At 45.4% G+C, this 27014-nt stretch overlaps 1 protein-coding gene across 2 annotated transcripts in view; it reads left to right on the forward strand.

Moving 5' to 3' along the window:
- Nucleotides 1-27014, forward strand: part of ERBIN (erbb2 interacting protein) — a 710320-nt gene that overhangs the window by 467503 nt on the left and 215803 nt on the right. For both annotated transcript variants that reach the window (XM_085631853.1, XM_085631862.1), the window contains exon 8: nt 2207-2263. In XM_085631853.1, coding sequence (XP_085487979.1) covers nt 2207-2263 — 57 coding nt within the window. The remainder of the gene's footprint in view (nt 1-2206; nt 2264-27014) is intronic.

Genomic DNA, 27014 nt, shown 5'->3' on the forward strand with positions numbered 1-27014 from the left:
AGAACTGAGCTGTTATGGTGACAAACCAATGATAAAAGCTATAGGTCTGATCTGTTTATTATGAAAAATTACAACAAAGGCAGCAGGGCTGATGTATTTATTTACATGCATATGTTTAAGCCAATCAGCACCCAAGGCAGGCTTGTTATTACACTACATTACAGGAAATCTCACAGATTATCATAGTAGGCCTGGCTTTTTAGTGTTGGTTAGCCCCTCTGCCAAACCCTGGGGATAGTAGAAGATTTGTACAGTGATAACACAGTGTTAAACTCTCTTACGAGACAGTCTATATTTTGTATAGATTTATAATGTTGCGACTGTATAGCTGACGCTTGCCTTGCGACAAAGCTGGAGTGCAGCACAGTAAACCTGGATTGGTAATGCTGACAAGCCAATGATGAAGGCAGCAGTCCTGAATGCTTTATTGAGAAACGTTATGTCCAATGCCATGGAACCTCGTCTGTTTATTATGAAAACTTATGACAAAGGCATTAGGCCCGATGTATTTATTTTGAAAAGGATATATTAAACACAGTAACCATTTAAGAGTAAGATAGCATTACACGGCGTGAAAGGTTGAGGACGTGCTTGGTTACATGGAATCTCACAGATTACCATAGCAAGCAACGGGTTGGCTTTAGGGAAGAATATTTGGAACTTATCTATCTTTATTAGCCCCAGTAGGAAAGGTTGTATATTGTTTTGACATTGTTCTGCGCATATTTGTAATTCTTTGATTGTAAATCTGCCAGGTTTAAAGGCTGTAGGTCTGATTACCTCACTGGAAAATGTTATGTCTGATGCAATAGGCCTGGAATGTGAATACCAATGGGTCTTTAAGTGTATATTTTTATTACACCATTTGAAGTCTGTAGAAAAATATTTTTGTTACCGCACAGATTATCATAGTATGCTGCGTTTTTGATTTTGGTTACTTCTATTTGATAAACTGTGGGAAGAAGATTTGAACTGTGGTAATCCAGCCTAGTGTCAGATAATGAGTGTGCCAAATATTTTAAGTTTTCCATTGTTCCCTTTCATAGGTCCCTTTTAGTTTCCTACATTATTTTTATTATTTGTTTTTTGGAGCACCCTGCAGCTCCCCAGATAGTGCTTGCCGCTTATTGTATATCCAGTGCTCCACATCCTGTGCTGCCGCTGCTTCTAAACTGGGGCCATCTTGAAGTGGTATGGTCTGTAGTGTGTCAATGTTTTACCATTGCAAGATGGCGGCCACATTTAGAAGCATTATGCTGGCTATCTCGGATCAATATAACAATGGTACACTATGCACAATAGCATTCCGATATGGCTGTCCATCGTGATATTTACTTAGTGTATCATTCTTTTACTTCACTAAGATGGCCAGCACGTTGGTTCTAAATGTGGTGACCATATTATAACTTTGAAACAATTATATACTGTACAATACCATTGCAAGTATACCACCCAGTGCTAGATGTAATTTTATTTTATAGTGTAAACATATGCCTGCCACATTTAGGAGGCTGCGTGTTTTATTTTTTCCACTTTTATTCTTTCAATTTATCCTGCATTGGTTGGTCCAGTTTGTCTGTGTCATATTGTGGACAAGTAAGTGTGCAAATGTTTGGGCCTATTTTTAAAACTCCAAAGTTGTCTAAATAAATAGACGAAGCAGCAAAAAACATCCAAGCTGAGTTCTGTGTTTGTAGATATAGGAAAGAGCTAATTGAAAATTAAACACAGGCAGTTGATATTTGCTGTTATCTGTGGTTCTCACTCTTGCAGGGCCATCTCATCCTTTTATCCTTTTGAGGTCTATAGTTTAGAGTACTATCCGTCATAGTAATAGCATTTTGTTACTAGGACTGCTCAATGACAACATTGCAGTATAATTATTTTTACTAGTAGTCATGTACTCCATCCGATTAAAAAAAAACTTCAATTGCCAGAGCTTTCCAAGAGTTTCCAAAGAGTTACAACGCTTTCCAAAGCTGAACTTCAGTTAAATTAGAAGTTTTTTTCCATTACAAATTTTCCGTAATAGAATGCATTTGTGACCAGAAATATTAGACTCTACTTGTAAAGTTAATTTGCAGAGAGCGTGTAACGTTTATAAAATATTACAGTTTCAAAAGAGAATACATTTGTATTTGTTTTAAAGTAATGTTCACTTTTGCGATAGTTTGTTAACTCGTAAATTGTCATTCTTTTTCCTCAGGTTAATTAAACTTCAGATTTTGGAACTAAGAGAGAATCAATTAAAAATGTTGCCAAAGTAAGTATGGACTATACTTTGACTGTTTCCATAAAGTATTAACTGGTTTTACTTTGTGTGGTGTATTAATCACATTGTTGACGCTTGCAAAAATAGGTACATGGTCGGTAATACACGTCAGGCTGCATCACTTCCTCGTTTTCTGCCTCTTAGCTTCTGAATACTGGACCTTTGATTTGTTCGTTCTCCCTGCCAGTTGAATCTGATCAAACAAATCTGCATTATTATTTAAGAATTTTTGCACATGGGGTAACAAATGGGAAGGTTAGAAAAGGTGTTTAGAACCGTCAACGTTAAACCCATGTGACATAATCAAACATACATACATTCTAGAATGCATATTGTTGTAGATGCAAGACTGGGATTTTTTTGTTTTTTTTTCCCTACACTGAAAGGACCTTCTAACAAATTTGGCAACTGAAATTTCATGATGTTTGTGCATGTTGTGTCCTCACTAGATCGTTCTGATAGGTCTTATTGTTCCTTAACATTTTCTCAAGTTCGTTGTTGAAGTTATCAGATATTAATCCATCCTCGTTATGTTGGAAATATAAGGCTAGAAGGCGTGATTCATATTTCAGAAAGTACAAAGAAACGTGGGAGAGATGTATGATTGACTCACAGAGGACCCAACTGAGTATTTGAAATCCATTGAATTAGTAAACTTTAATCAACTTAAAATGTAAATTGAAATTGGTTCATAAATACTGTTAGGAAAAGTGAAAACAAAAAATTATTTTTAATATGGTCTTTACACAATAATTTAGTGGCGGCACATGCACTCCGTTGCATGCAAATGCCGCTCATTGGTATGACTTATTTTTCTTATCTGTACTGCTCCTTTTGACGCCTGGATCGCGACCATTCCTCCTCTGAGTTCATACTTTCAAACCCAAGATGTTTTTTAGCACCCGGATCCTTTTCCCAAATTCCCCAGTCCTTAACAGTGCCGCTTCTTTTGAAATGTTGCCTCCCTGGGCAGCTTAAACTAAACTGTTTGTGCCCTCTGTTTAACCCCTGAAAATATTTTTTAGCCACTACTGATTGACCGTGCTGCTACCCACCCTTCTGAAAAACATTCTTCACTAGTTCTCTGAATTATATTTCTTCCTAGCACACTCTAATGCCCGGCTCAGTCTTTCATTATTTATGTGATCTATGTATTTGCCACATGCTCCAGGTTCACTGAATTTAAATACGTTCCAGAGTCCCCCTTATTTAACTTAGTCCACACCCCCCTTCTTTAAATCTGTGCATTGCCATCAATCGAATTCTGTCTAAATTCTGATTAAATTTGATCCCATCTGTGAATTCAATAGGGCCCTATGTGACCACGTTTCTCCTTTGAATTAATTTGGTGTCCGTTTCAGTTATAAAAATCATACAATAACCATTTCCACTTCCAATTTAACTAAGAGCAGAGATGTTATATAGTGTGGGGTGTCCTTAAAAGGCCCAGAGAGGCTGCTTCCAGACCAGGTATTCAGGCTTACCTCTGACCATGTGACAAAGAAATTTGAGAGATAAATTAAGTTAAAAATTGAGGGGTTCGGGACTAACAGAACTTTGACCAAGCCACCTCTTTGCCATCAGCCGATGTGGGTCATGAGCAGTGTAATGACGCTGAGCAGGAACTGGCAGTTTTCAAACTGGCTGGATGTGCATAGTGCTTAGAATATCATGGGATCTACAATGAGATAGGTTATGCCTCTGAGACCATGGGTATCTGTGTTCATGCCAGATGCACTAATGGACAGTGTCAGATCTGTATGTGGGGTTTAGGAAGCAGGCATTAAACAATAAGGGAGAGAAGAGAGGCATACACAGAATAGAGCTATTGCAGCGATCAGTCAGGATTGGTAACAGTCGTTGATGGAGTAAAAGAGTGCCAGTGTAGAAGCATTCACTGAAGATTCACTTGTGGACCATTTTGCGCACTATGAAGATAGCTGATGCTCAGAAAAGGGATTTTTATTATACCATCTGAACAAATCAATAAAAGAGAAACTAGACTACTGTGATAGTATTTTTCCCCCTAAAACCTTTTATAGGAGAGTATAGAAAACCTGCAATAACAGTGACAGCATCTGATACAGAACTTAATCTGGAGGAAGCTAAGCTAACATATTAACCCTAAATGGTCTACCAGAGTATTTAAGCAGAAACCATGGTGGGTTGTATTGGCGAATTTGAGCAATGCAGCAGACTAGAAACCAAGTAAACATATTGGTGAATTGCAGAATTGCGACTCTTTAATAAGTGACTGTGGGCAACATTGAATAGCTTCGAAATGTGGAAAGGAAACCCAGTTCTTAGACCAGAGGCTTCTATGCATTGTAGGAGAGCGACTACCCCAGGTGAGGGCTTGCAACCACTAACCATGAAGATTTGGCTACTCTCTATAGCTGTGGTGGTCACCAAAGTTGGTCTTGCTCCTCTGCTGTCTCTTTGATGACTCCATTAGAGGATAGGATATGGCTGCTCATATTATGTTGCCCATTTCTACCATGCTGCTTCTAGGTAGACTGCTCAATATATAAACCATATACTCCCATTTAATACCTTCCTTTAATTTTTTTTTCACTTCAAATTCATGCGTAGATGTAGTGAGGAGCATGATAAGAGCACAGCTGTGAACCTTATAGACCATATCGTGCAACCAAAGTAGGCTACATGACAGACTCTTCCAGCTAAAGCACTTCCACAGTGGAGTTGCTACCAATCCGTAAATGCACTTCACTACCTCATAAAGGATACAAAGCGCCAATTATATACAACAGTACAATACAGTATAGAGATTCTCTAAAAGAGAAGTGGGAAGGAAGACTAGTGCATCGGTTACTTGGACATCACAAAAGTAGGAAAAGAGGGAGGATAAGAACAGCACAGCTTGAAGATGTAAAGAGCTAAGGAAGCAGAATCCTTTATGATCGCAGCCAGAGAGTTGCTTACCTCCTGAGGCACAGCCGGGAGACGTTTGTGTTGTTTTTAATATTGGAAATCACATGTTTTTAACTTCACTCTCCCCCTGATCCCTGCACACGTTTATTGTCTGCAGGCACTTGCTGATTGCCTAAAACGAGCGCTGGGAAGATCACAAGTACCGCGCTAAGGAAAGACCATTTCCCCCGCCCGGAGAAGGACACGCCCACTCCGAGGCCACGCCCCCTAGAACCTGAATAAATAGCGCGCCGTCGCGCTGGGCGCTTGTTAGTTGCTTACCTCCTGAGGCACAGCCGGGAGACGTTTGTGTTGTTTTTAATATTGGAAATCACATGTTTTTAACTTCACTCTCCCCCTGATCCCTGCACACGTTTATTGTCTGCAGGCACTTGCTGATTGCCTAAAACGAGCGCTGGGAAGATCACAAGTACCGCGCTAAGGAAAGACCATTTCCCCCGCCCGGAGAAGGACACGCCCACTCCGAGGCCACGCCCCCTAGAACCTGAATAAATAGCGCGCCGTCGCGCTGGGCGCTTGTTAGTTGCTTACCTCCTGAGGCACAGCCGGGAGACGTTTGTGTTGTTTTTAATATTGGAAATCACATGTTTTTAACTTCACTCTCCCCCTGATCCCTGCACACGTTTATTGTCTGCAGGCACTTGCTGATTGCCTAAAACGAGCGCTGGGAAGATCACAAGTACCGCGCTAAGGAAAGACCATTTCCCCCGCCCGGAGCAGGACACGCCCACTCCGAGGCCACGCCCCCTAGAACCTGAATAAATAGCGCGCCATCGCGCTGGGCGCTTGTTAGTTGCTTACCTCCTGAGGCACAGCCGGGAGACGTTTGTGTTGTTTTTAATATTGGAAATCACATGTTTTTAACTTCACTCTCCCCCTGATCCCTGCACACGTTTATTGTCTGCAGGCACTTGCTGATTGCCTAAAACGAGCGCTGGGAAGATCACAAGTACCGCGCTAAGGAAAGACCATTTCCCCCGCCCGGAGAAGGACACGCCCACTCCGAGGCCACGCCCCCTAGAACCTGAATAAATAGCGCGCCGTCGCGCTGGGCGCTTGTTAGTTGCTTACCTCCTGAGGCACAGCCGGGAGACGTTTGTGTTGTTTTTAATATTGGAAATCACATGTTTTTAACTTCACTCTCCCCCTGATCCCTGCACACGTTTATTGTCTGCAGGCACTTGCTGATTGCCTAAAACGAGCGCTGGGAAGATCACAAGTACCGCGCTAAGGAAAGACCATTTCCCCCGCCCGGAGAAGGACACGCCCACTCCGAGGCCACGCCCCCTGGCTTTTTTTGGTCCATAAGAATGTGTCTGCACAGGAAGCGCAGCGGACGAGCGCAGCGGGCGCGACGGATGCGCGCCGAAGGCGCGCATAAGGCAAGCTCGTCTGCGCTCGTCCGCGCCGAGACCGGGCTAAGGGCCACCCCCCCTGATCCCCCATCTCCACATCCCGCAACCAGCACCTTACCAATAACCTATACTTCGGATCAACTCCTCAGCATCAAACAAACAACCAGGTACCCTCATTTATTACCAAATTTTAACTACAACGATCCTAGGTTCGGACCACTCATGTGTCCCACTTGCACTGAGACGCCACTCATCTCTCCCCCTATACCTCCCCCTCTTGTAACAGCAGCCCTCATCAATGCAAGATCCCTACCAAAACATAAATGTGAAATTGCTGAGTTCATAGACTCGCATCAGATAGATATTCTATTCATCACTGAAACTTGGGGAGACGAGGCCTCTGGCCCTGATTTCAGAGACGCCACACCAGACAACTACTGTGTGTGTAAACTGGATAGACCTATAGGGAAGGGCGGAGGAGTCGCAATCATGTACAAAGATCACCTTAAAATATCGACTACAGATACAACCTATCCTGAATGCGAGGCCCTCCTCTTCTCAATAGGCATATCCAGCAAAGCAACATTTAAAGGTATGCTCATCTACCGCCCTCCAGGATCCAGAGCCAAATTTCTAGCACGCCTGGATCACATAATCGAGACATCTATTGGAGCACCACACTTCACTATTCTAGGTGATTTTAACTTTCACCTCGAAGTTTCAGAAGACCCTGACACAAAAATGTTGCTTGGAGACTTAGAGACTGCCGGTCTCACACAAATTGTTAAAAAGCCCACGCACATAGCAGGCCATACGTTGGACGGAGTATTCACCAACTATCCCGAAATTTCCATCACAGAGGTCATTCCTCTAATTTGGACTGATCATTCTGCTGTATGCTTCTCTATCCCTATCAAACCCACACCCCCTAGGCTGTCTCTTTCCCACTCTACTACATTCAGAGACTGGAAGAATTTAAATCTTGAACGTCTCACTCAGATGATTCAGGATAGTCCACCACTTAATGAGCATGATCCCATAGCAGCGTCAGACACTTATACGGAGATTCTGATCGAAGCCTGCAACAAATTGGCTCCTCCCAAAACCTCACACCGTACTAGAAATCGTTCATCAGCCCCCTGGTTCTCTGAGCAGCTCAGACTTCAGCGTCAGTACTGCAGAAACCTTGAACGGCAGTGGCGCCGTAACTTTAACACATCTGACAAGATTAGTTACAAAAGCGCTCTCATTAACTATAAAAAACTCATAAAAACAGAAAAAACTACATACTATACAAGCCAAATTAATGAGGCGAAAAACTCCTCAGGGAAACTATTTCAAGTAGTAACCTACCTGTCCAATCCTTCTGCTCCTCAGTCAGAAGGGTCTCAAGCCCTTTCTGATACACTAGCTAATTTTTTTGAGGACAAGGTTAGAGCTATCTTTAATACATTTACACCTGTGGTAGCGACCACTCCCTCTCATTCCGCAGTTGACACCGGCCCTTCATTCACAGGTTTTGAACCTACCTCCTGTGAATTTATTCAACCACTGATTGCTCGAACCAAATCCGGCTCACCTTTGGACCCTTGCCCTCCTAACATCCTTGGCCTCATTTCGGAGGTTATTGCCCCTCCCCTAACCACCATCTGCAATGCAATGTTTGAATCCGGTATATACCCCCCGCAGTGGAAAAAAGCAATAATCAAACCACTGCTAAAAAAACCTAGTCTAGACCCTCTCCTTCCTGCTAGTTATAGGCCTATTGCCTGCCTCCCATTCCCTGCAAAGATCTTTGAAAAGATCATGAATATTCAGCTGTCAATTTACATCCATCACAATAATCTACTGGATGATACCCAATTTGGGTTTAGACAGGGACACGGAACAGAGACGGCACTGCTGAAAGCAGCAGATGAGATTAGGTCCACAATGGATAATGGAGGAGCCGCAGTTCTCGTACTCCTGGACTTATCTGCGGCCTTCGACACGGTCGATCACGCCACCTTGATCGACCGTGTCGAAGCCATAGGAATCACATGCAAAGCAAAAAACCTCTTGGCCTCATTCCTGTCGAATCGTCCACAAACAGTGAAATTAGGCAAATTCACATCCCAGACCTTCTCCTTGCCATGTGGAGTACCTCAGGGATCCTCGCTAAGTCCGACACTATTTAATATCTATGTGTCGGACCTGGCGAGGGTCATAAAATCCTGTGGAATCTCCCTCACTACCTATGCGGACGATACCCAATTGGTATTATCGATACATAATGACGGAATCTCAGTAGCAGCCAATTTCCAAATGGGAATGAAGGCAATAAGCTCCTGGATGTCATCCAACTGTCTTAAACTCAACTCCGATAAGACAGAAGTGATGACATTCGGGAGGCTTCAACCCACCTGGTCCCCTCAATGGTGGCCTCACCAGATGGGACAACCGCCAGAACCTGTGACGAAGGTACGCAATTTGGGCGTTATCTTCGATAACAAATTGACATTCCGGCAACACGTCAATGCTGTGGTTTCTTCTTCCTTCCACGTACTAAAAAGGATAAAAAAACTAATCCCATACCTTCCGTCACATGCAGGTAAAACCTTGGTCAGTACATTAGTATTCTCCAAAACTGATTACTGCAATGCACTGTTACTCAATACACAACAAAAGGTTCTTAATAAACTGCAAACTGTTCAAAACGCTGCCGCTAGAACACTGCTATCAATCCCGAGATTTGCATCAGTCTCCCCCTACATCAGACAATTACATTGGCTACCGGTGAGGAGCCGCATCAAGTTTAAGGCTTTATGCATTGCATATAAGGCCATTCACAATCAAGGACCCTTATTCTTAAGAAAAGCCTTCCGACGGCTCGAACATACCAGAACTCTGCGATCATCCGCAGCGCACCTACTCGTGGTACCCCGTACAAGAAGGGCCAACTGGGGCGACAAACGCTTTGCTGTTGCCACGGCCAAAATGTGGAACGCCCTTCCTCTAAACATTAAGACCGCTCCGACACTTCTTAACTTCAGAAAGCAACTAAAGACATGGTTGTTCCCTGCCTAATTCCCCTCACCCCCCTCCTCCGGAGAGTCCTGCAACTACAGCGCCGAGACACCCTAAGGGTATTTGCGCGCTCTAAAAATCGCATAAAATAAATAAATAAATAAAGATGCAGTAGCAGGGGCTCCAACATCGTGTGCAATAAGGTGGTAAAGTTAAATGTAGAGATAGACATTTAACAACGTGTTAACTGTGATTGGTGATTAAGGGAAGGGGCACATTTCTGCAGTTGGACGTAGATCAGACATTTCTAAAAAAAAAATGAACTAAATTAGAGAAAGCAGAAATGCACAAAAGGGTGCCTTGCCAAACTGTTATTCAGCTGTAACTGGAGGGCTGAGCTGATCACGTTATTCAACATTCAATGGGATGGACTGTCAATTAGACAACTATCCACATATTTTTGCCATTTTATAGGCTGTGATTGACCTCCCCCACCAACTCAACGAATTAGCTTCCTTGCCAGTGAAATAGAGACTAGTATGGTTTATAAGTGGAAGTAAAAAACGGATTGCCCCAGGTTCAATAACAAATGTCAGTCAGAATAGAGTGTTCCAAACGATTAATGGAAGAAACCCACAGTTGAGAAAAAATGTTCTTTCTTCTTTCTTGAGAAGCAACAGCAAAGTGTTTTGTGAAAATAAGTAAAGTTCAAGATGATCACCATGTCTCTGGTCTTGATAGCCCTGAATTAAAGGGGGTGTTCAAGTTTTTCAATTAATTCGTTTGGCATCATTCCCATTGGCCCTGGAGAAGGTGTTATGAAATAGTGGTGTATTCCAACAGCAGCTGAGGTTAAGTGAATACTCCTGACTAGGCGGCTGGTTCTTCAGGGCAGGGCTTTTTGAGAGTTGACATCCATACTCATCTCGCCGGTGCGCATGAGAGTTTAGCACTTTACCCTGGGATTGTTCTGCAGGCTTTCACCATACCAGGCGTGGGATAGTGATATATCTCTTGCATGATGCAACTGGTTTCCTTTTGGAAGCTCCCTTTGGAACCCGCTTTATAACCTTCCCATCCTCAAAATCAAAGGGTATGGATGCATGTGCATTTGGTGAATGTACTAGATTGAGAATGGTCCAAGGCCTCTATCCCTTTCTCCAATGCCCAGCAGCTTTTTAGATTCAACATTATGACTAAATGTTAGTGTTCTCAAATTGTTCCTAGGATGTTTCTCTTTTTCAAGGTAGACTGAGGTTCTCTGAGCTCCAGCAGCTGCAAACAAGTTTGGGTGTGTCATCATGGTGTCCATTTTTATGACAATTAGTTAAACGGCAGGATGGTGAGATGGGCATCAGATGAATTTGGGGAAGGGTGGGAGGGAAGGGTTAGTTTAATTGCTTCATTTCGTTTATCCTCTCCTCAGATCTGCAACTATTCCTGCAATACAGTCAAAATTGGACCACTTGGTACTTAATATGAACAATATCGTTTAACAAGAAATGACCAACATGATTATGTAATGTTGTAAAATACATACGATGACACAACTTGTAACCCACAATGGCTTTCCTAAATCCGACTGTATTGCAAAATCTGACGCACCTATTATAAATGTCTGTTTCCTAATGGGATGTAAATTGTTAAAAAAAACAACTAATAAAATATGTTTTCAAAAAAATGACAATTAGTTAAAAAGCCACTGGAAGGAGGAGCAGAGAGCAATGGAGAGGGATACACCTTAAGAAGCGTAGGTGAGCTTGCTAGGTCAGGGTGGATGTTAAATGATAGCATCAGTAGTCCCACAGTCCTGTGTATGAAGAATACAGCCACTGTGTTGCCATCCTAGTGGGGAGCGGAGTTTGCACAGAGCTAAACAACTACTGTTCAGAGGGAGGCTGTATATTGCACAAAGGTGGAGGCCGCTTCAGACCTGTCATGTATTGAGTATCTAGATGTTCGTTGATAAGACTGAAGCAGATGACCAAGTTGGTCGGGCTCGATGTGGACAGTGTATGTCTAAAGGTCTCCGGAGTAATTGTTGTGTTGATGTGACAAATGAGAAGACCCATTTCACTGCCTTGTGACTGACTTTGAGGGCTAGGAAGCTGAGCAGTCCCTGGGTGTTTAAGGTGTCAGAAACTGCAGGCAGGTCAAGCAGAATAACTGGGCAAGTGTTTTGCATGTCTGTGATTCAAAGGCTGTTAGTGATGGTCGACTAGTCATTGTTTTGGTGCTGAGCCTATAGAAGAATCCCAATTGCTAGATCTGGTACAGATGATGAAGGTGAATGTTTACCTCCTATTGTAGAATAATGTAGGCTGGGGCGGAGCTTGGAGAGTTACGACGCGAGTCTTTGCGGAATTCTGCACATAGTCGAAGCTGCTCACCGGGCCGGTTTGTGCTACATTTTTGACATTTGTCAATGTGACTTGAATCGCGTGCAAACGGCACCCCGAAAAGAAAATTCTGCTTGAGGATGCCGCTGCTTTGACTGTCACTCTCTTGCGCTCGCTGTCTTCAGAAAAAAAGGCGCTGGATGTCGCAGACGTGGCCTAAAGTTGCCCTAGCGGCCAGTAAGTTTGCAAGCGCTCGCAGGCAGTCGACAAGTCTCACTGCCACTCGCGGGCGGACAGCAAATCTTGCCAGTGCTCATGAGAGTTTGGTAAGACTCGTCACGCCCGCCAGTGTGCGCAAAAACCTGACTCAACCGCACCTCTTGGCTGATGCCCGTTGTGGGAAAGTCTACTGTGTGGCTCTAGGTCGCACCCAATGATGTGAAAGGAGAGGTCTTCAAACTGTGGGGGGCCATGGCAGCTTTCCCAGGGGGGCACAAATGCCCCAGGAAGCACTTGTAAAGTAAACGAAGATGCGAAGAGGAGCGACTTTATTTTTCGTGTTTCCAAGCCGTCTTCATTTACATGAAGCGATTGAAGTTAGGGTTGCCAGCTTTCACAGAGAAAAATTCAGACCATCTGCTAACCTTTTATGATTCTGCAATGGCACAGACACAGTTAAGGAGAACTTTACACGAACTCCTCTGTATTCATTCTTAACATGTTTTTTTGTAATTGTTTACTTTATCAGTCAGGGGATCATTAAGGTAGCTGTACTAAGCATTTTAAAGTGTTTTGTTCTAAAGTGTGATCTTGATCCCTGTGGTGCTAGGGTCAAGGTCATGGCTAAAAACAACAAAATATTCAATCAATACTTTGTTGTTTTTTCTCCTTCACTGCAACTGCATAAAATGATGCACACGCCTTAAATGAAAAATACATGCAAATCAAACTATTTGGTGGGGAATACACTTTTACATTATGAAATATCAATTGGTTAATGCGATCACTGCAGATGCCTGTTTGTGAGACCACAGAATGTAATCCTGCTTGGCGCACTGCAGAATAGTGACTTTTTCATTTATAGAGCAATGAGGTCCCAGCAAGTAACAGACAGAACTGTGGCTATTTAAGTCATTTTTTTATTCTATTTTACACAGTATAAGATAGGCTGACACACAATGATTTAGTGTATATGATTTAAGAAAAAATATTTCCAAGAATACCTATTAGTAATAGCTAACTAGACTGTACCTAGTGCAGATATATTTTTAAGTCCATAATAAGGACACTTTTTAAAACTGAGCATCTTTACATTTATCTCTCAAAAATAATGTTTGCAACCATGCTATTTCAAGTACCTCTTTCAATTAAAGCACTTAAGACAGCCCAGCCTGTCGGAACCCTCCAAGTACTCCAAGTCCCCATCAACAATTTAAGGATAGGTGTTTTTAACAAAATATATGGGAACTGTTTTTATACAATTAGAAACATCTCAGTCCCCATACACCTCGCCAAAGTCGATCTCTGTTTACATGATGATGTCCTCTCTAGTGAGTCAAGAGAGTGGCAGGGAGGAGGCCAAAAGGGTCATATGCAGAATCCTGGTCACTCTGACCCCTGGGGCGTCAGAGTAATGGCCCAGGAGATAGCAGAATGGAGCAAAATCCATGGATACATCACGGAGATGGCATAGAGAAGTGGGGCTATATGTGGTCTAATTTTTAGTTTACAAATCTAAAGAGTTTACTTACCACTTCCTCAAAGCGATCTCCTGAAGAAGGTCTTGAGAAATGCAGACTCATTTTGTTTTTAAAGTGTCATCACTAGTGCAGCGGGTCACTGTCACTGGTGCAGTGGTGTGAGGGACCGCTGCACCCTAATTAAGGAAATGTTACTAGCAAAAAGGGGGGTGGTTAACCACTTTCCTTGTTCGCATTGGGTCCCAAGTGCCCCTTGCTCCAAAAGATGTGTTTTTTCCATTTTTTGACACAAAAGAGCAGCCAGCCTGCTTCGGGCCTCAGGCCTAGGAGTGATGGTCCAATAGTCTGGCCAGAGGAGAAGGTAATATTGGTGCTGCAGGTGCAGTGACCCAGGAGTCGTGAGGACCCAACTAAACCCCTTTTTTCCTTTCTCTCTGTTTATTGAGTTTTGTTAATTTTACCACAAATATATGCGGTTTGCACACCTGACAGAAAGTCTTACATAGCAACCATTAGCATCCTATTTACAAGAGTATGATACATGGTGTGTACTGTAAGGTTCTCTTAACAGATGTTGGCTGCATCAATGGGATGTACAGGTAATAGCTTGTGTAAAGAGGTCAGGTTACATTGTGCTGTGTCGGGTAATCCGTATGCTACAACCACCAGTTCCCAGTAGTGACGCCATTCGTGTGCCCAGCAATGAACAGATAAGCTGAGCAACAATAGAAACTGTATCTGAATATCAACATTCCCTCCGACCTTCTCAGCCCTCCCCGCAAGTAGTCGCATGTCATGCATTAGGCAATTAACAAATACGCCGACAGGGACTCGGCAACCAGATGTTAACCTGGAGCCCTGTATGCAACAGGTAGTGCACCCCCCACACCCCAAGTAGATCTAGCGGTCACCTGACCAATTAGTAGGCTGTCTCCTGTGTCTGTTGTGGTGACTGGTTCATGCAGCTGTCTGACTGGTTAGCGACTTGTAAATCAGCCTGGATATTGTCACAGTTGGTTGCTGTAGGGTAGTTGTGTAGTCCTATAGTATCTTCCCTGTGCAAGGTGATGCTTTCTGCCTGGGCCCAGGGCATGAGGGACTGTGTCCAAGCAACACACGCTGTGGGCTCCCGTGCCTTCCATTGTCGGGTGATGAGGCGCTTGGCCGTTATAAGCCCTAGGTCAAGGAAGCGAGATCTGACGTTATTTTTCTTGGTCCTGTGATATAAGCCAGGTATGCATATCTCTTAATTATGCAGCTCCAAATGCCCTGTATAGGTGGATAGTAGAGTGGTAGCCAGTAGCATTGCAGTCACAGGCACCCCCAAAGCAAATGGAGGAGGTCCGCGCCTACCAGGCAACAGCGGGGGCAGGCAGCATCTGTTCTATGGAAATAGCGGTTTATTTTTGCTTGTGTGAGGTGTGCCCTATGTATGATGTAGTATTGTATTGGGCAGAACTGGGAATTGCGGGGGACATGGACCAGACTCTTCAGCAGTGTCTCCCATTCCTTGTCATTGCAAGGGCAAGCCAGGTCTTCCTCCCACCTGCGCTGGAGAGGGGTGAGCTGCAGCCCGGTCTGAGTGTAGAGAGTCTGCGAACCAACGGGTCTGGTGTCTTACCTGTCCCATTACATGCAGGTACTGCAGGGTGAGGTGTGTCTGGTGTTCCAGGGCCATGTCACCCCATCTAAGTCCAAAGGCTGTCACCAGTGAATTGTATAGGAGGAAGTGGGCCCGTGGGAGGCCATCGTCTTCCATTAGAGAAACGTCGGGCAGGAGGCTATTATCTCAATACAGGTCACTTATTGGGTGGATGCCCATCACATGCCAGGCGGCCAGCTCTGCCTATGACGTGATGGTGTGCCTTCTGGGGTATCGCCAGGGCATAAGGGTGTCACTGCACGTGTTTGATAGAGAGTTCCGCGGTAGCAGCGATATGCCATCATCAACAATAAGGAGCTGGGTACTGGCATTCGCGTACAGGGTTGTAACCTGTGTAAGGCATCAAACAGGCTGAGACATGAAATCCATTTGGCTACCCATTGAAATTGAGAAGCAAGATAATAGTGCTCAAAATGAGGCAGAGCAAGCCCTCCCTGGTCTGTGGGCAGGTATAAGTTTGACAGTGCTACCCAGTAGTGAGAATTGTTCCATATGAATTCCCTTATTTCCTTTTCCAGGGAGCCAAAGAAGGGGGTAGGAATATATAGGGGAAGATTGGCGAAATAGTAGAGGAGGCACCCTGCCACTGACAGTGTCCGCCAAAACGTCATCTGTGCTCTTACGAAAGTAGTGGCCCATTGTAGTTTCCCATCATATAGATCTTCAGTCACATGGTACACCTTGATGCCCAAATAGCGGAACGTGAAAGGTTGCCATGTCACCTGGGTTCGGTTGAGAACAAGGTGGGGATCTGGCATTCGACGGGTGAAAGGGAACAAGTAAGATTTAGCCCAGTTGACCCTAAGGCCCGAAAGCTAAGCGAATCGATCAAGCGTCATGGCAATTGCTTTTAGGATGGAGCCCAATTCCCTAAGGTAGATGAGTAGGTCGGCTGCATAGAGAAAGACAGAGTGCAGACCATCCCCCAGCGGAATACACCACTCTATGCTCCCAGCACGTAGGGCAAGTGCCAGCGGTTCTATGGTCAGTGAAAAGAGTAGGGACAAGAGTGGGCAGCAATGGCGAGGGACTCCGTGAATCTGGGACTATTACGATACCAGGGGGCCTTTCTTGACCCTGACCAGCGTGTGAGTGTAGAGCAACTTGACCAGTCGCAAAAAGCGGTCCCCTATGCCGTAACGTGATAAGGCTTTGAACAGGAAGGCCCACTCCAACGAGTCAAATGTCTTGGCCAGGACCAGCACAAATCAGCCTGCTTGAGGCCATGGGCCCGGTGCATACTTCAAAACATGTTAAAAGTGTTGCAAGTTCTGGGATGTACTGCGGGACAGCACAAATCTGTTCTGGGACGGCACAAATCTGTTCTGATCTGGGTGAACAAGTGTGGGTAATAGCGGCGCCAACTGAGTAGCCAAGATCTTTGCTAGCGCTTTGTAATTCATGTTAGGCCGGTATGAGCCCAAGTCGCTTAGCTTTTTGTCTGGCTTAGGAAGGGATATGTGTATTGCTTTGTGTAGGGAGGAGGGAAGGCATGATTCTTCCTGCGCCTCTTCATAGAGAGCAAGCACCTGGGGCGCAAGGAGTGTGACATATGTGTAGTATCTTCATATAAGATAAATTGTTCTCCTGTATCTTGTAATTAGCTGCTCAGCCAGTGTGAGCGTTCCATCTGGAATGATGACGTGACTGGAATGTTGGTGTGGTGAGAGACAGTTAGGAGAGGATGGGCTGAGCAGCTAGCAGGCTGCTCTTGGTGGGGCTATACTATTGACTTAACATCTTAATAAATAACCTAAAGATATATACTGGCTACGTCTGCTGTGTCACATCATCCTATGGAACCAGGTCACTTCAATTGGCGACGAGTTGGACTAAAGAAACCGTGCGTGCAACCTGGATAGACTGATGTGTAACTGAACTAGTGTAACTTGAAGAAAATGGATTTAATGAAAAGAAACTCCTCATCTGGCGGATCTACCTGGCACCGTGAGCCCCACCAGTGACCACAACACCGGTCTCCCAAACCTCTGTGTGCCAGGTGAAGTGAGGAGTGGAGCTGCAAGTTGTTCCTTAGTGCAGCACAGAGGTTTTGCTTCAGTCCTCTGTCTACTTCAAGGTGTTGTGTCCCAGAGCCTTTTTGTGGATGTCTTCGCGACCAAGTTTGGTGTTTTTTCAAGGCTGCTGGCCTATGTGACAGTCGTGTAGGAGAAGTACCTGCAGTCTCTCTGTGTTGGGCCATTTGACGGTCGTGAGGTGAGCATTTTGGAGCTGGCACCGGAAGAGGTGTCTCTGGTGAGGAGTGCTACTAACCCCAGATCCCTGTGTGGTACTGTCAATCCTGTTTACAAGCTGGAGAAGAAAATGTGCCACAAGAAAAGTCTACAGTGACAACTAATGTCGAATGTGCCACAGGAAATAAATATAGTGCCTGGAGAAGCAAGGTAAACTGATGTGTTTTTTTTTTCATCTCCTGGATATGTGTTTCTAAGGCTGATTGAGTTTTAATGGACATTACGTGAAATATCTACAGTGCTTCTAGAAGAAAGTTAATTTGTTGATGCCTTAGTTTTTGCCTCAAGTGCGGAGTGAAGTAATTTTTTTTGGGGGACGTTATGTGTACATGTGCACATACTCAAGATGTTTCCAGGATTTTATTTTATGACCTTTCCTTCGTTTAAGCCTAAGACTTGAGGAGTTAAACTTGTATTATTGCCTGTTCGTTCTTATAAGGTCAGAGGGTGTTTTTTTTTTTTGAAAGAAAGAAGGTAATCGCCTTGGATTGCTGCCTGCCGGATTTGTGAAACGTCTGGGTGGAAAACGTTGAATTTACGTTTGTGGCATATGTACCCTGTTTCCCTGCTGCCTGGCCTCAAGAGAAACAGTTACGAGGCATTTCAAATTTAAAATATGGCTCGCGTTTCTTACCGGATCAACTATGTCGCGTGTCCCGTGGAGCAGAGGGAGAGTTCATGACGTCTTCTATTCTTCCTGGTATTCTATGCTGCAAAAGGACGTTCTGATGCTTGAACGCGCCGTGAGCCACTCGGTTTACGTTTCAGAACGTGCCACCATCTTGTGGTTGGAGGTCCCAGTCACGATTCCAGGACCAAGAGATTTCTTTGCCAACCACGTTTGTTTCATAATCTGCCAACCACGTTTTGTGCGCAAAAATAAAGTAAATTGAAAATAAGTCGGCGACGATTGGGCACAGGTGCTACAGTACTCGTGCAGTGAGAGCCTGAGGGGAATTTGCGCATCGCGTAACCAAGAGCAAACCGAAAATAAAAAGGAACAGAACAACGAAATAAGAAGAAGCAGAGAAGTGGTGTCTTCGTATTTAAAAAGGTACTGTGTTTTTTTTATCAAGATAATAAAAAAAAAGGTAGCAGCGGAAAAAGGGTCAACAGTAAGCATTCACCGTTAGCTGATGAAGCGACGAAGCAGTGTATTCTAGTTTCCAAACTGCGTGTGCCACTACATTCATTCAGTGCTCAATTGTTTTTAGAAACGCCTGTCGCGGTGACAGGCACACCATTGACTTTTGAAATACGAGTTGTAGGGCATGTTTTAAAGATTTCACGCAAATATGTTTTTTTCATAAGTGGAAGAATTTAACACAAAAATGTTTCATAAGAGAATTAATTTATCGTAAAAATGTTTAATTTCACAGATTAGTGAGATTTCTTTCTACAATGTCTTGTGATTGCTGTATGCCAACGTGGTTTTATCGCTATGTACAAGTACTTGTTTTGTTGGCATGGGAGTAGGTACTTGTCCCATGTCTCTTATTTACGCAGTTTATAGGGGGTTATTGTCCCACCTATGTCAGTAGTAATGGGTGTTAGTCCTATTTACTCAGTTTTTAGGGGGTATTAGTCCCACCTACGTAATTGTTTATGGGTTTTAGTCCCATATATTTAGTGTTTAGGGGGTGTTAGTCCCACCTATTAAATAAGTAATGGGTGTTATTCCCACATACTTAGTGTTTAGGGGGTGTTAGTCCCACCTAGATCATTGTTAATGGGTGTTATTCCCATATTCTTAGTGTTTAGGGGGTGTTAGTCCCACCTAGGTCATTGTAATGGGTTTCAGTCCTTTTACTCTGTTTTAGGGGGTGAGAGTCCTACCTATGTTAATAGTAATGGGTATTTGTCCTTTTTACTAAATTTAAAGGGTGTGTGAGTCTCACCCTTGTCACGTTTGTGTTGGGTTTTAGTCCCTTCATTTAAATATTAGCTGTTGTGTCCTTTTTTATTGTGATTCTTTGTGTTTTCTTTCTTGAGTATCTCGTGTGGTGTTTCCAATCTCCGTTTGGTAGTTTAACGTTTTCTTTTTTGTTTCTCATTAAGTGAGGAGGTTGGTGATGGTGTGCGAGTTTAATGTTTTCTTTTGATTCTTATTATAAGAGGAGGATGGTGATAGTTCATTCTTATTTTTCATCCTTTTCTTATCCTTTTCCTTCCGTTTTATAGTCTGGTTCCCTTTTGTGGTATGTTTGATTCACCTTACACTTGGGATTTGGACTATTTATCTTTTGTTTATATTTTGTGTTTAGTTATCATGTACTTTTAGTGTTCTTTGTTTTATTGTCAACTGTAAAGAAGGGAGATATTGTAGTATCTTCATATAAGATAAATTGTTCTCCTGTATCTTGTAATTAGCTGCTCAGCCAGTGTGAGCGTTCCATCTGGAATGATGACGTGACTGGAATGTTGGTGTGGTGAGAGACAGTTAGGAGAGGATGGGCTGAGCAGCTAGCAGGCTGCTCCTGGTGGGGCTATACTATGGACTTTACTATCTTAATAAATAACCTAAAGATATATAGTGGCTATGTCTGCTGTGTCACATCATCCTATGGAACCAGGTCACTTCAATATGTCTTATCAAATTCAGCAGGCAAGCTGTCTGGGCCATGGATCTTACCCGTGGCCTAGGCCCTAATCACCACCTGTGTTTCAGTAAGCGTAATGGGGTCGTCCAGCTCCAATTTTTGGTCAGGTGCAAGGCGGGCTAGGGAAATCGTAATAAAAGAAGGCTGCAGTTTCTTTTGCGGGAAGGCATTGAGGCTTGACTGATATAGTGAGGCTTAGTGATTGATTAGTTTCAGATGCATGTCCTGCTGAGTGTAGGGTAGTTCGGCAGCAGCAGATCGTATAGCCATGATAGAGTGCCTGGGCTAGTCCAACTGTATCAGCCAAGCCAATAGCTTTCTGGATCTATCTGCATTGGCATGTGTGCACGCCGAGTGGGCCACATAGTTTATGCAACACAGTCGTTCTATTAGAGAGACATGTTCGCGTTGAACTCCCAGGAGACGATGAGAGTGCCCTGGATTCTGGGTAGTGTTAGTCTCATGTTGCAGAAGTGTGTGCTCTATGTGGGATATGTCTTTGTTAAGTTGCTGGTGGATCTTGCAAGATCAACTCAGGCAGTGGCCCCTGATTGCTACTCTTAAAGCGTCCCACTCGACCAGTCGAGATGTTGCTGACTCATGGTTATGTTCAAAGTAGTCTTCAATAGCTGTGTGTAGTGAAGAACTGAATGGGGGATCTTCAAGTGCTGCAACTTGCAGGCGCCAAGTTGGGACGGCAAGTTGTCCCACTTGAGCTAGTGGCTTTGGGGGTTATGATCATAGTGGGTGCAGCCTAGGTAGTCCGTGTGTGTTACGGAGGTCGTTAGGGAAGACGTGCCAACAAATTGAACACATGTAGGCGATGTGGTGAGAAAACGAAGGAATGCATTTTCGGAAGGGCTTTTCTTGCGCCAAATGTCCACCACGTGCCAATGTTGGAGCCAATCGTGCAAGGCCTGACCGTTGGAGGTTGCTGGGGTACTAGGTAGTGGAGGGAAGGATCGGTTGAGGTCTGTGCTCAATACATAGTTAAAGTCCCCACCCAGAATCTCCCTAGGAGGAGAGCGCGTTTGACAGCTGTCAAAGGAACACAGGTTGCTCTGTATTAGGTGCATGTATGCTGCCGAAAATGATATGTCCGCCATCGAAACAGCCCTTTATTAGCACATATTGGTTCTCTGTGTCTGTTACCATCTTCTCAGCAGAGAAGGGGACTCCAGGTCTGATCCAAATGAACACTTCTCTTGCAAAGGAGGAGAAATTGGTGGCATAGACCTGGCTACGCCAGCAACGCTGGAGCCTGTTTGCTTCTGTTAGTGTTAGGCATGTTTCCTGGAGCATAGCCACTTGTGTGTAGTGGTGCTTGAGACAAGCGCAAACGGCGTAATAGCGGGAGGGTGTGTGCATTCCCTGCACATTCCAGGTAATAAAAGTAGTGTGTGTCATGACGGCAGTCTAGCTATGGGAGAAGGGTATCCATCATGCATGGCGCAGAATACCAAGCTGATGATGGCTTTGGTGACACATTGGAACAAGCGTCGAAATAGGGCTTCATAGAGTGAAAGGGCAAAGCCAAACTGGAGAGGTGGAAGAGTGAGCACAACTATTGAATGCTAGTGGGGTAGAGGAATAACCAGTTTTCCTCCCAAACTGTTTAAACACTTATGGCAAAGCCTACAAGAGGGGTTTTGCTAGTGGTAAGTGCAGCGGCCAAGGGTGACAAACCCCGTGTGATGAGAGTGTGTGTTCCAGCCGGTATGGGGTGTAGAGCAAGGTGGCCATGTGTTTCACATGCATGTAATGCAAGAATTAGCAATACATTACCAGGTCCCCTGTGGAGGAGCCAGGTGACAGCAAGGAAAGCGACAGAGTAGTTGATCTGCTTTTTGAATAAAAGTCCTGGGAGATTGACATGCAGTAGTGGGAGTGGTTCAGTTAATGTAATCAGCCGTCTGTGGGCTGACATCTGATGGAGCCACTGAGTCGGCATCCGCAGGCCAAATATTGGAGGACCCTTCTTCACTCTAGTACTACCCAGTCTGTTCATCAGCACAGTGGCATCTTGGCGAGCATCCCTTATAGCTACCACTGATTAAGGAGCCTGGCTTCTTTCCTGTATGTCCTGTTCTAGGTCTGGGATCGATGTGGGTCTAGGAGAGTGCTGTGCTGTCTGCGGGCGCCCACCGGCCGGTGCACTAGAAGCAGGTTCCGCTCCCTTGCCCCAGCAGGGCGAAGTGAGTCCCAACGTTTCCAGCCATTCCCATGTGCCATCAATAGAGTCAAAGAAGCGTGTCTTGTCATCAGCCATGACATGCAATCTCACTTGGAAAAGAAGCAAGTTTTTCAAGTCTAGGTCTTTGTGACGATGCTAGACGGCCAGAAAGGAGCTCCTGTGATGCTGTACTGCCACTTTGTAAAGAACATGATACGAATATTTTTCACGACGATGTCTTTAAGTTTCATGTTTTCACGCTGTATGGTATCAGGGTCGCAGTAGTGTAGCAGGTGACTCTGCAGCCGCCTGGGATGGGAGCCTGGTGGGGGCTTCGAGTTGGGACGCAGTGGACTCGCTCTATTGACATTAAACTGCAAGGGGGCCTCAGCCGAAAGCAAGTTCCGCAGCCATTGGTCCAAGTATTCTACAGCGTTGCGTCCCACAATCCCCTCAGGAAGGCCCACCACGCGAATGTTCCTGCGTGAGCGGCCCTCTGCGTTCTCCGCCCTTGTCTCGGGTATGGATGCAATCCATCAGCAGTTTAACCGAGGATTCTAGTTCCTTGGATGTCGGTTTAAGTTTGGCTATGTTTCACTCTGCAGTGCGCACTTTATCTGCCAGCTTACCATAATCAGTGTAAAGCAAAGTGAGGTCTGTGGCTATGCGTTCGATCTTGCTTTCTAAGGAGACATTGGTGTTTTCCAGTGATGTGAGTCCTTTCCACAGACTCCAATACCACATCCAGTTTGTCTTGCAGGGATGGGGAGCAATCCGTGGGGCCCACAGCCGCAGAGTGATCAAGTTCTGTCGCATCCTTGTCTGGCGTCTTCGTGGATGTGGCAGAGGTGCCTGACCAGAGATGACCTATCCCTGAGGGGATGTCTCGACGGGTCCAGCGCAGTCTTGGGTGGAAGGCAGTTCTCTGTTTGGACCTGCTTGCCAGCACCTGAGCATCAATTTAAGCCCCGAAGCATGAGCAGCCCAGGTGTGTCTGAGACATAGGCGGTCTCCTCCACACAGAGAACCTCAAGATCAGGCAGCAGCGACAGGGCCTGGACAGATCGCAGTGATGCACTAGTGTCTTGCAGAGGACATTAGCTCCACAACCAGTTCAGCCTTCCCACTTCACCGCACCGCCTCCGGCCCCATGAGCAATAAAGGGCCAGCTCTACAGGGACCTGGGTGTGGTCTCAGGGTGTGCCACGTAGGGTGGCTGAAGCTCCGTTCGGGGCTATAAATCCCCTCCCTGTGGGAGATACGATGCCTGCAATAGCAGCTCTCCAGTCCAGTTCAAGTGTGAGGAGGGGGTAAAGTGAGTAAGGTCTACAGTTGTAGTGCCTTATTAGTGTGTTTCAAGGGGCCCAGGGCCACATGGTGTCCAGAGGGCAGGGCCAATCAGCAGGTGCAGCAAAGCCAATGGCTCACCTGGCACGGCGACACTGTGTTCCAATGGGTGCCATTTCTTGACATGTCTATATCAGTCTTCTGGAGCGAAGGGCCATCTGCTTGGCTTTGAAAGCCTTCTTTCCATCCATCAAGGGAAGGCGATCCAGGTGTTCATAGACAACACCACCACCATCTGGTGTTGCAAATACAAGGGAGTGTGGGGTCTTGGACACTGTGCTACTAAGCCCTGTGCCTCTGGACTTGGCGGTAATGACAGGACATCTTCCTGGTTGTGCAACACCTTGTAGGATCCCATAACACCGGGGCAGACCAGCTCAGCTGTCTAAGCCTTGGGGATAACAAATGGTGTCTGCATCAAGATGTGTTGCAAGGTCTTTTCTGAGAATCTGGAAAATCTTGGCCTGATCTGTTTGTCCAGAGTGGGGGTCAGAACCGGTGGGGGCCAGTTGCTGAGTACAGCAAGTGGCCTGGAGAAGCTCACAAAGGCGGCATGCCTTTGAAGCTTCCCCTGCCCATCCTGGGGGAGGAGACCTAGCACCTCGTCCAGGATGTGCATCGTTGCAGGCCCAGGAGAGCGGATGGCTCTCTACCCAGGGGTCCAGCAACATGTCGGCTGTGTGGCAGCCTCTCAGACAGGACGTGGATTGTAGGTTAGGTTCAAGGGGCATCTCTAAGATGCCCTCTGTCGTGCATCTTACATTAAATCGCACACTGGCATCAGTGTGGGTTTAATGTGCTGAGAAGTTTGATACCAAACTTCTCAGTCTTCAGTGTACCCATCATGGTGCTGTGGAGTTCGTGTTGACGACCTCCCAGCACCATATACTCTGAATGGCAGCACTGCGCTTACAATGCACAGGAATGGACCTGGGTACTGTAGGGGTACAGGGCTCATGCATCTGTACCAACACCACTGGCATAGTGCACCCAGCAAGAGGGGTGACTGAGGTATGCCAGGGCAGTGTGTTTGTGGGCATGGCAGACAGGGATGTGTGCCATGTCGACTCTCTGTTTTGTTCTGCACCAAGACACTCAGCCTGCAAAGGCAGTGTGTGTGTGTCAGGGTACAGGGCCTCTAAGGGTGGCACAATAAGTGCTGCAGCCCTTGGAGGCCTTCTCTGGTCACAGGGCCCTGGGTACCTAGGGTACCATTTACCAGGGGCTGACATGTGGCCAGAGATGCCAATTGGGTTTAGGCTTCATGCAGTTTTAGGGAAGGAACACATGCCTTGGGTACCTGATTGGCAGGAGCCCAGTACACACTCAGTCAAAGTACATCAGCAATTCAGCAAAAAGTGGGGTCATACCATGCAAGAAAGATGGCACTTTCTCACAACGTGTAAATAAATTAAAGGTGCCAATTAGGTGTACACCAATTTTTTATTTTTTCTCTCCAAAGATATGTTTATTACATTTTTGCAACATACAATCCGAGATAGTGCCAACACAACATCCCACGCAGGGGAAGTGGACTAATTCAGCATAAATAGACAGATTGGAAAAGATGCATTATCCAATACACTCAAGCTCCTTCCTTAGAGAGTGGCCCAGTTAACGGATACAGTGTCGAAATATGAGGGAGCTTGGAGTCAATCCTTGCTGGTCCAATAGGAGAGCGAGCATTGTTACAAGGGTGTCAACCTCCTATTGCGACAATAAATTCTCCATGCCATCTGAGTGAAATGTGTTACGTGAAATGAGCATAAAGACATACAGGAACGTACCTCAGATGTAATCTAACGGAAACTAAAAACAAAATACCCCCCCACCCCGGAACCCACCCCTACCCTCCCCGTGGTGGCAGCAACAATCATAGAATGATGGAATCACATGACACAAACTCTAATCAAAATTGAAAGAGATGAAGGGACCTTATGGTGGAAGGACAGACAGCTGCCGGGAGGCCGCGTGAGAGGAAGGAGACTAGGGGGCCCCATTTGAATTCAAAATTCTTATAGTCATCTCTGAAGATGTCAGACATGCGCCCTAAGCTAAGCAATTTCCATAGACGAGCGTGCCAAAAGGAAATAGACGGAGCCTCCTTCCTCTTCCAGGCGGCAGCCAAGGTGATCTTAGCTGCTCCAATACAAAGCCACATGATCATTTTATCAGCCCGAGTCTGGTGTTCTAGGGTTAGAGTCACGAAGCCCCAAAAGGACACCTGCCATGGTCTTGGGGATGGGGTATCCCAACATATCTTTTATGTGTGCTAGTATTTCCTCCCAGAAGGGCCAAATAGTTGGGCAATCCCACCATATGTGTTGAAAGTCTCCAAGTAGCCCGCATCCCTTCCAACATCTGTCAGAGGTGGCGGGGAAGATCAGTCTTAACTTGGAAGGGTGCAGGTACCAGTCCATCATGGTCTTCAAGTGCGCCTCCCTGAGTTCTGCAGAATGGTTAAAAGGTGTGATATCAGACCACACGTGCGTCCATTCTTCATCTGAAATGGGACGATGTATCAAGTCTTCCCACATGGACATATAATGCGGGCGCTGGGCTAGAGCAGTTTTAAGCAGTAAGCTATATAAAAAGGAAATTACCCCTTGCATAGAGTATGTCTTAGTGAGGAAGGCTTCACATTTTGTGAGGGGTCGAGTGGCAGCCTCCCGTACTTGAGGGATAAGGGCCCAATGCATCAGTTGAGTATAGTGGAATGTTTCTGCATGCCCTATTCCATAGTCCCTTTTACAGTTGTCAAAAGTGAGAGGGTCGAAGTTATGGAACAGGTGTGTCAGAGCTAAACAATCTCCATTTCTCCAGGCTTCAAAGGGTCCCTCATGCAGGGCTGGGGGGAATGCCGGATTAAAGTGGAGCGGTGTAAATGGGGAGGGGAACGAAGTCCACCGGGCATCACCCGAGGCGGAATCCCACACTCTTAGGGTGGTGCATGTGGGAGTGCTAATGTATGTATTTTTAGGTCTGTCCCGTTTGGGGCACCACACTAGACCCCAAATTCTCCTCCCCGTCACGCTGCGGTCCATGTGTAGCCAATGTTTTTCAGATTCCCCTTTCGACCATTCTACCAGGACTCTCAGCTGCGCCGCTTTGTAATACAATTGAATATCTGTGAGTCCAACTCCCCCTTACGAGAGCGACGCAGAAGAGAGTAAGAGAAGTGAGCACGCCCTCCCTGCAAAATAAAGTGTGGGATCATGGCCTTCACTTTCCGGAAAAAGTCACACTCGATCTCAATAGGCAGGGCCTGAAATAAGTAGAGGAGCTTAGGCAGAAGGGTCATTTTCACGGTGTGAATTCGACCTAGCCACGACAGGAAAAGAGGTTTTACATTTTG

Source organism: Triturus cristatus, chromosome 2_1 (assembly GCF_964204655.1).
Source record: "Triturus cristatus chromosome 2_1, aTriCri1.1, whole genome shotgun sequence".
In the NCBI taxonomy this organism is placed as follows: Eukaryota; Metazoa; Chordata; class Amphibia; order Caudata; family Salamandridae; genus Triturus; species Triturus cristatus.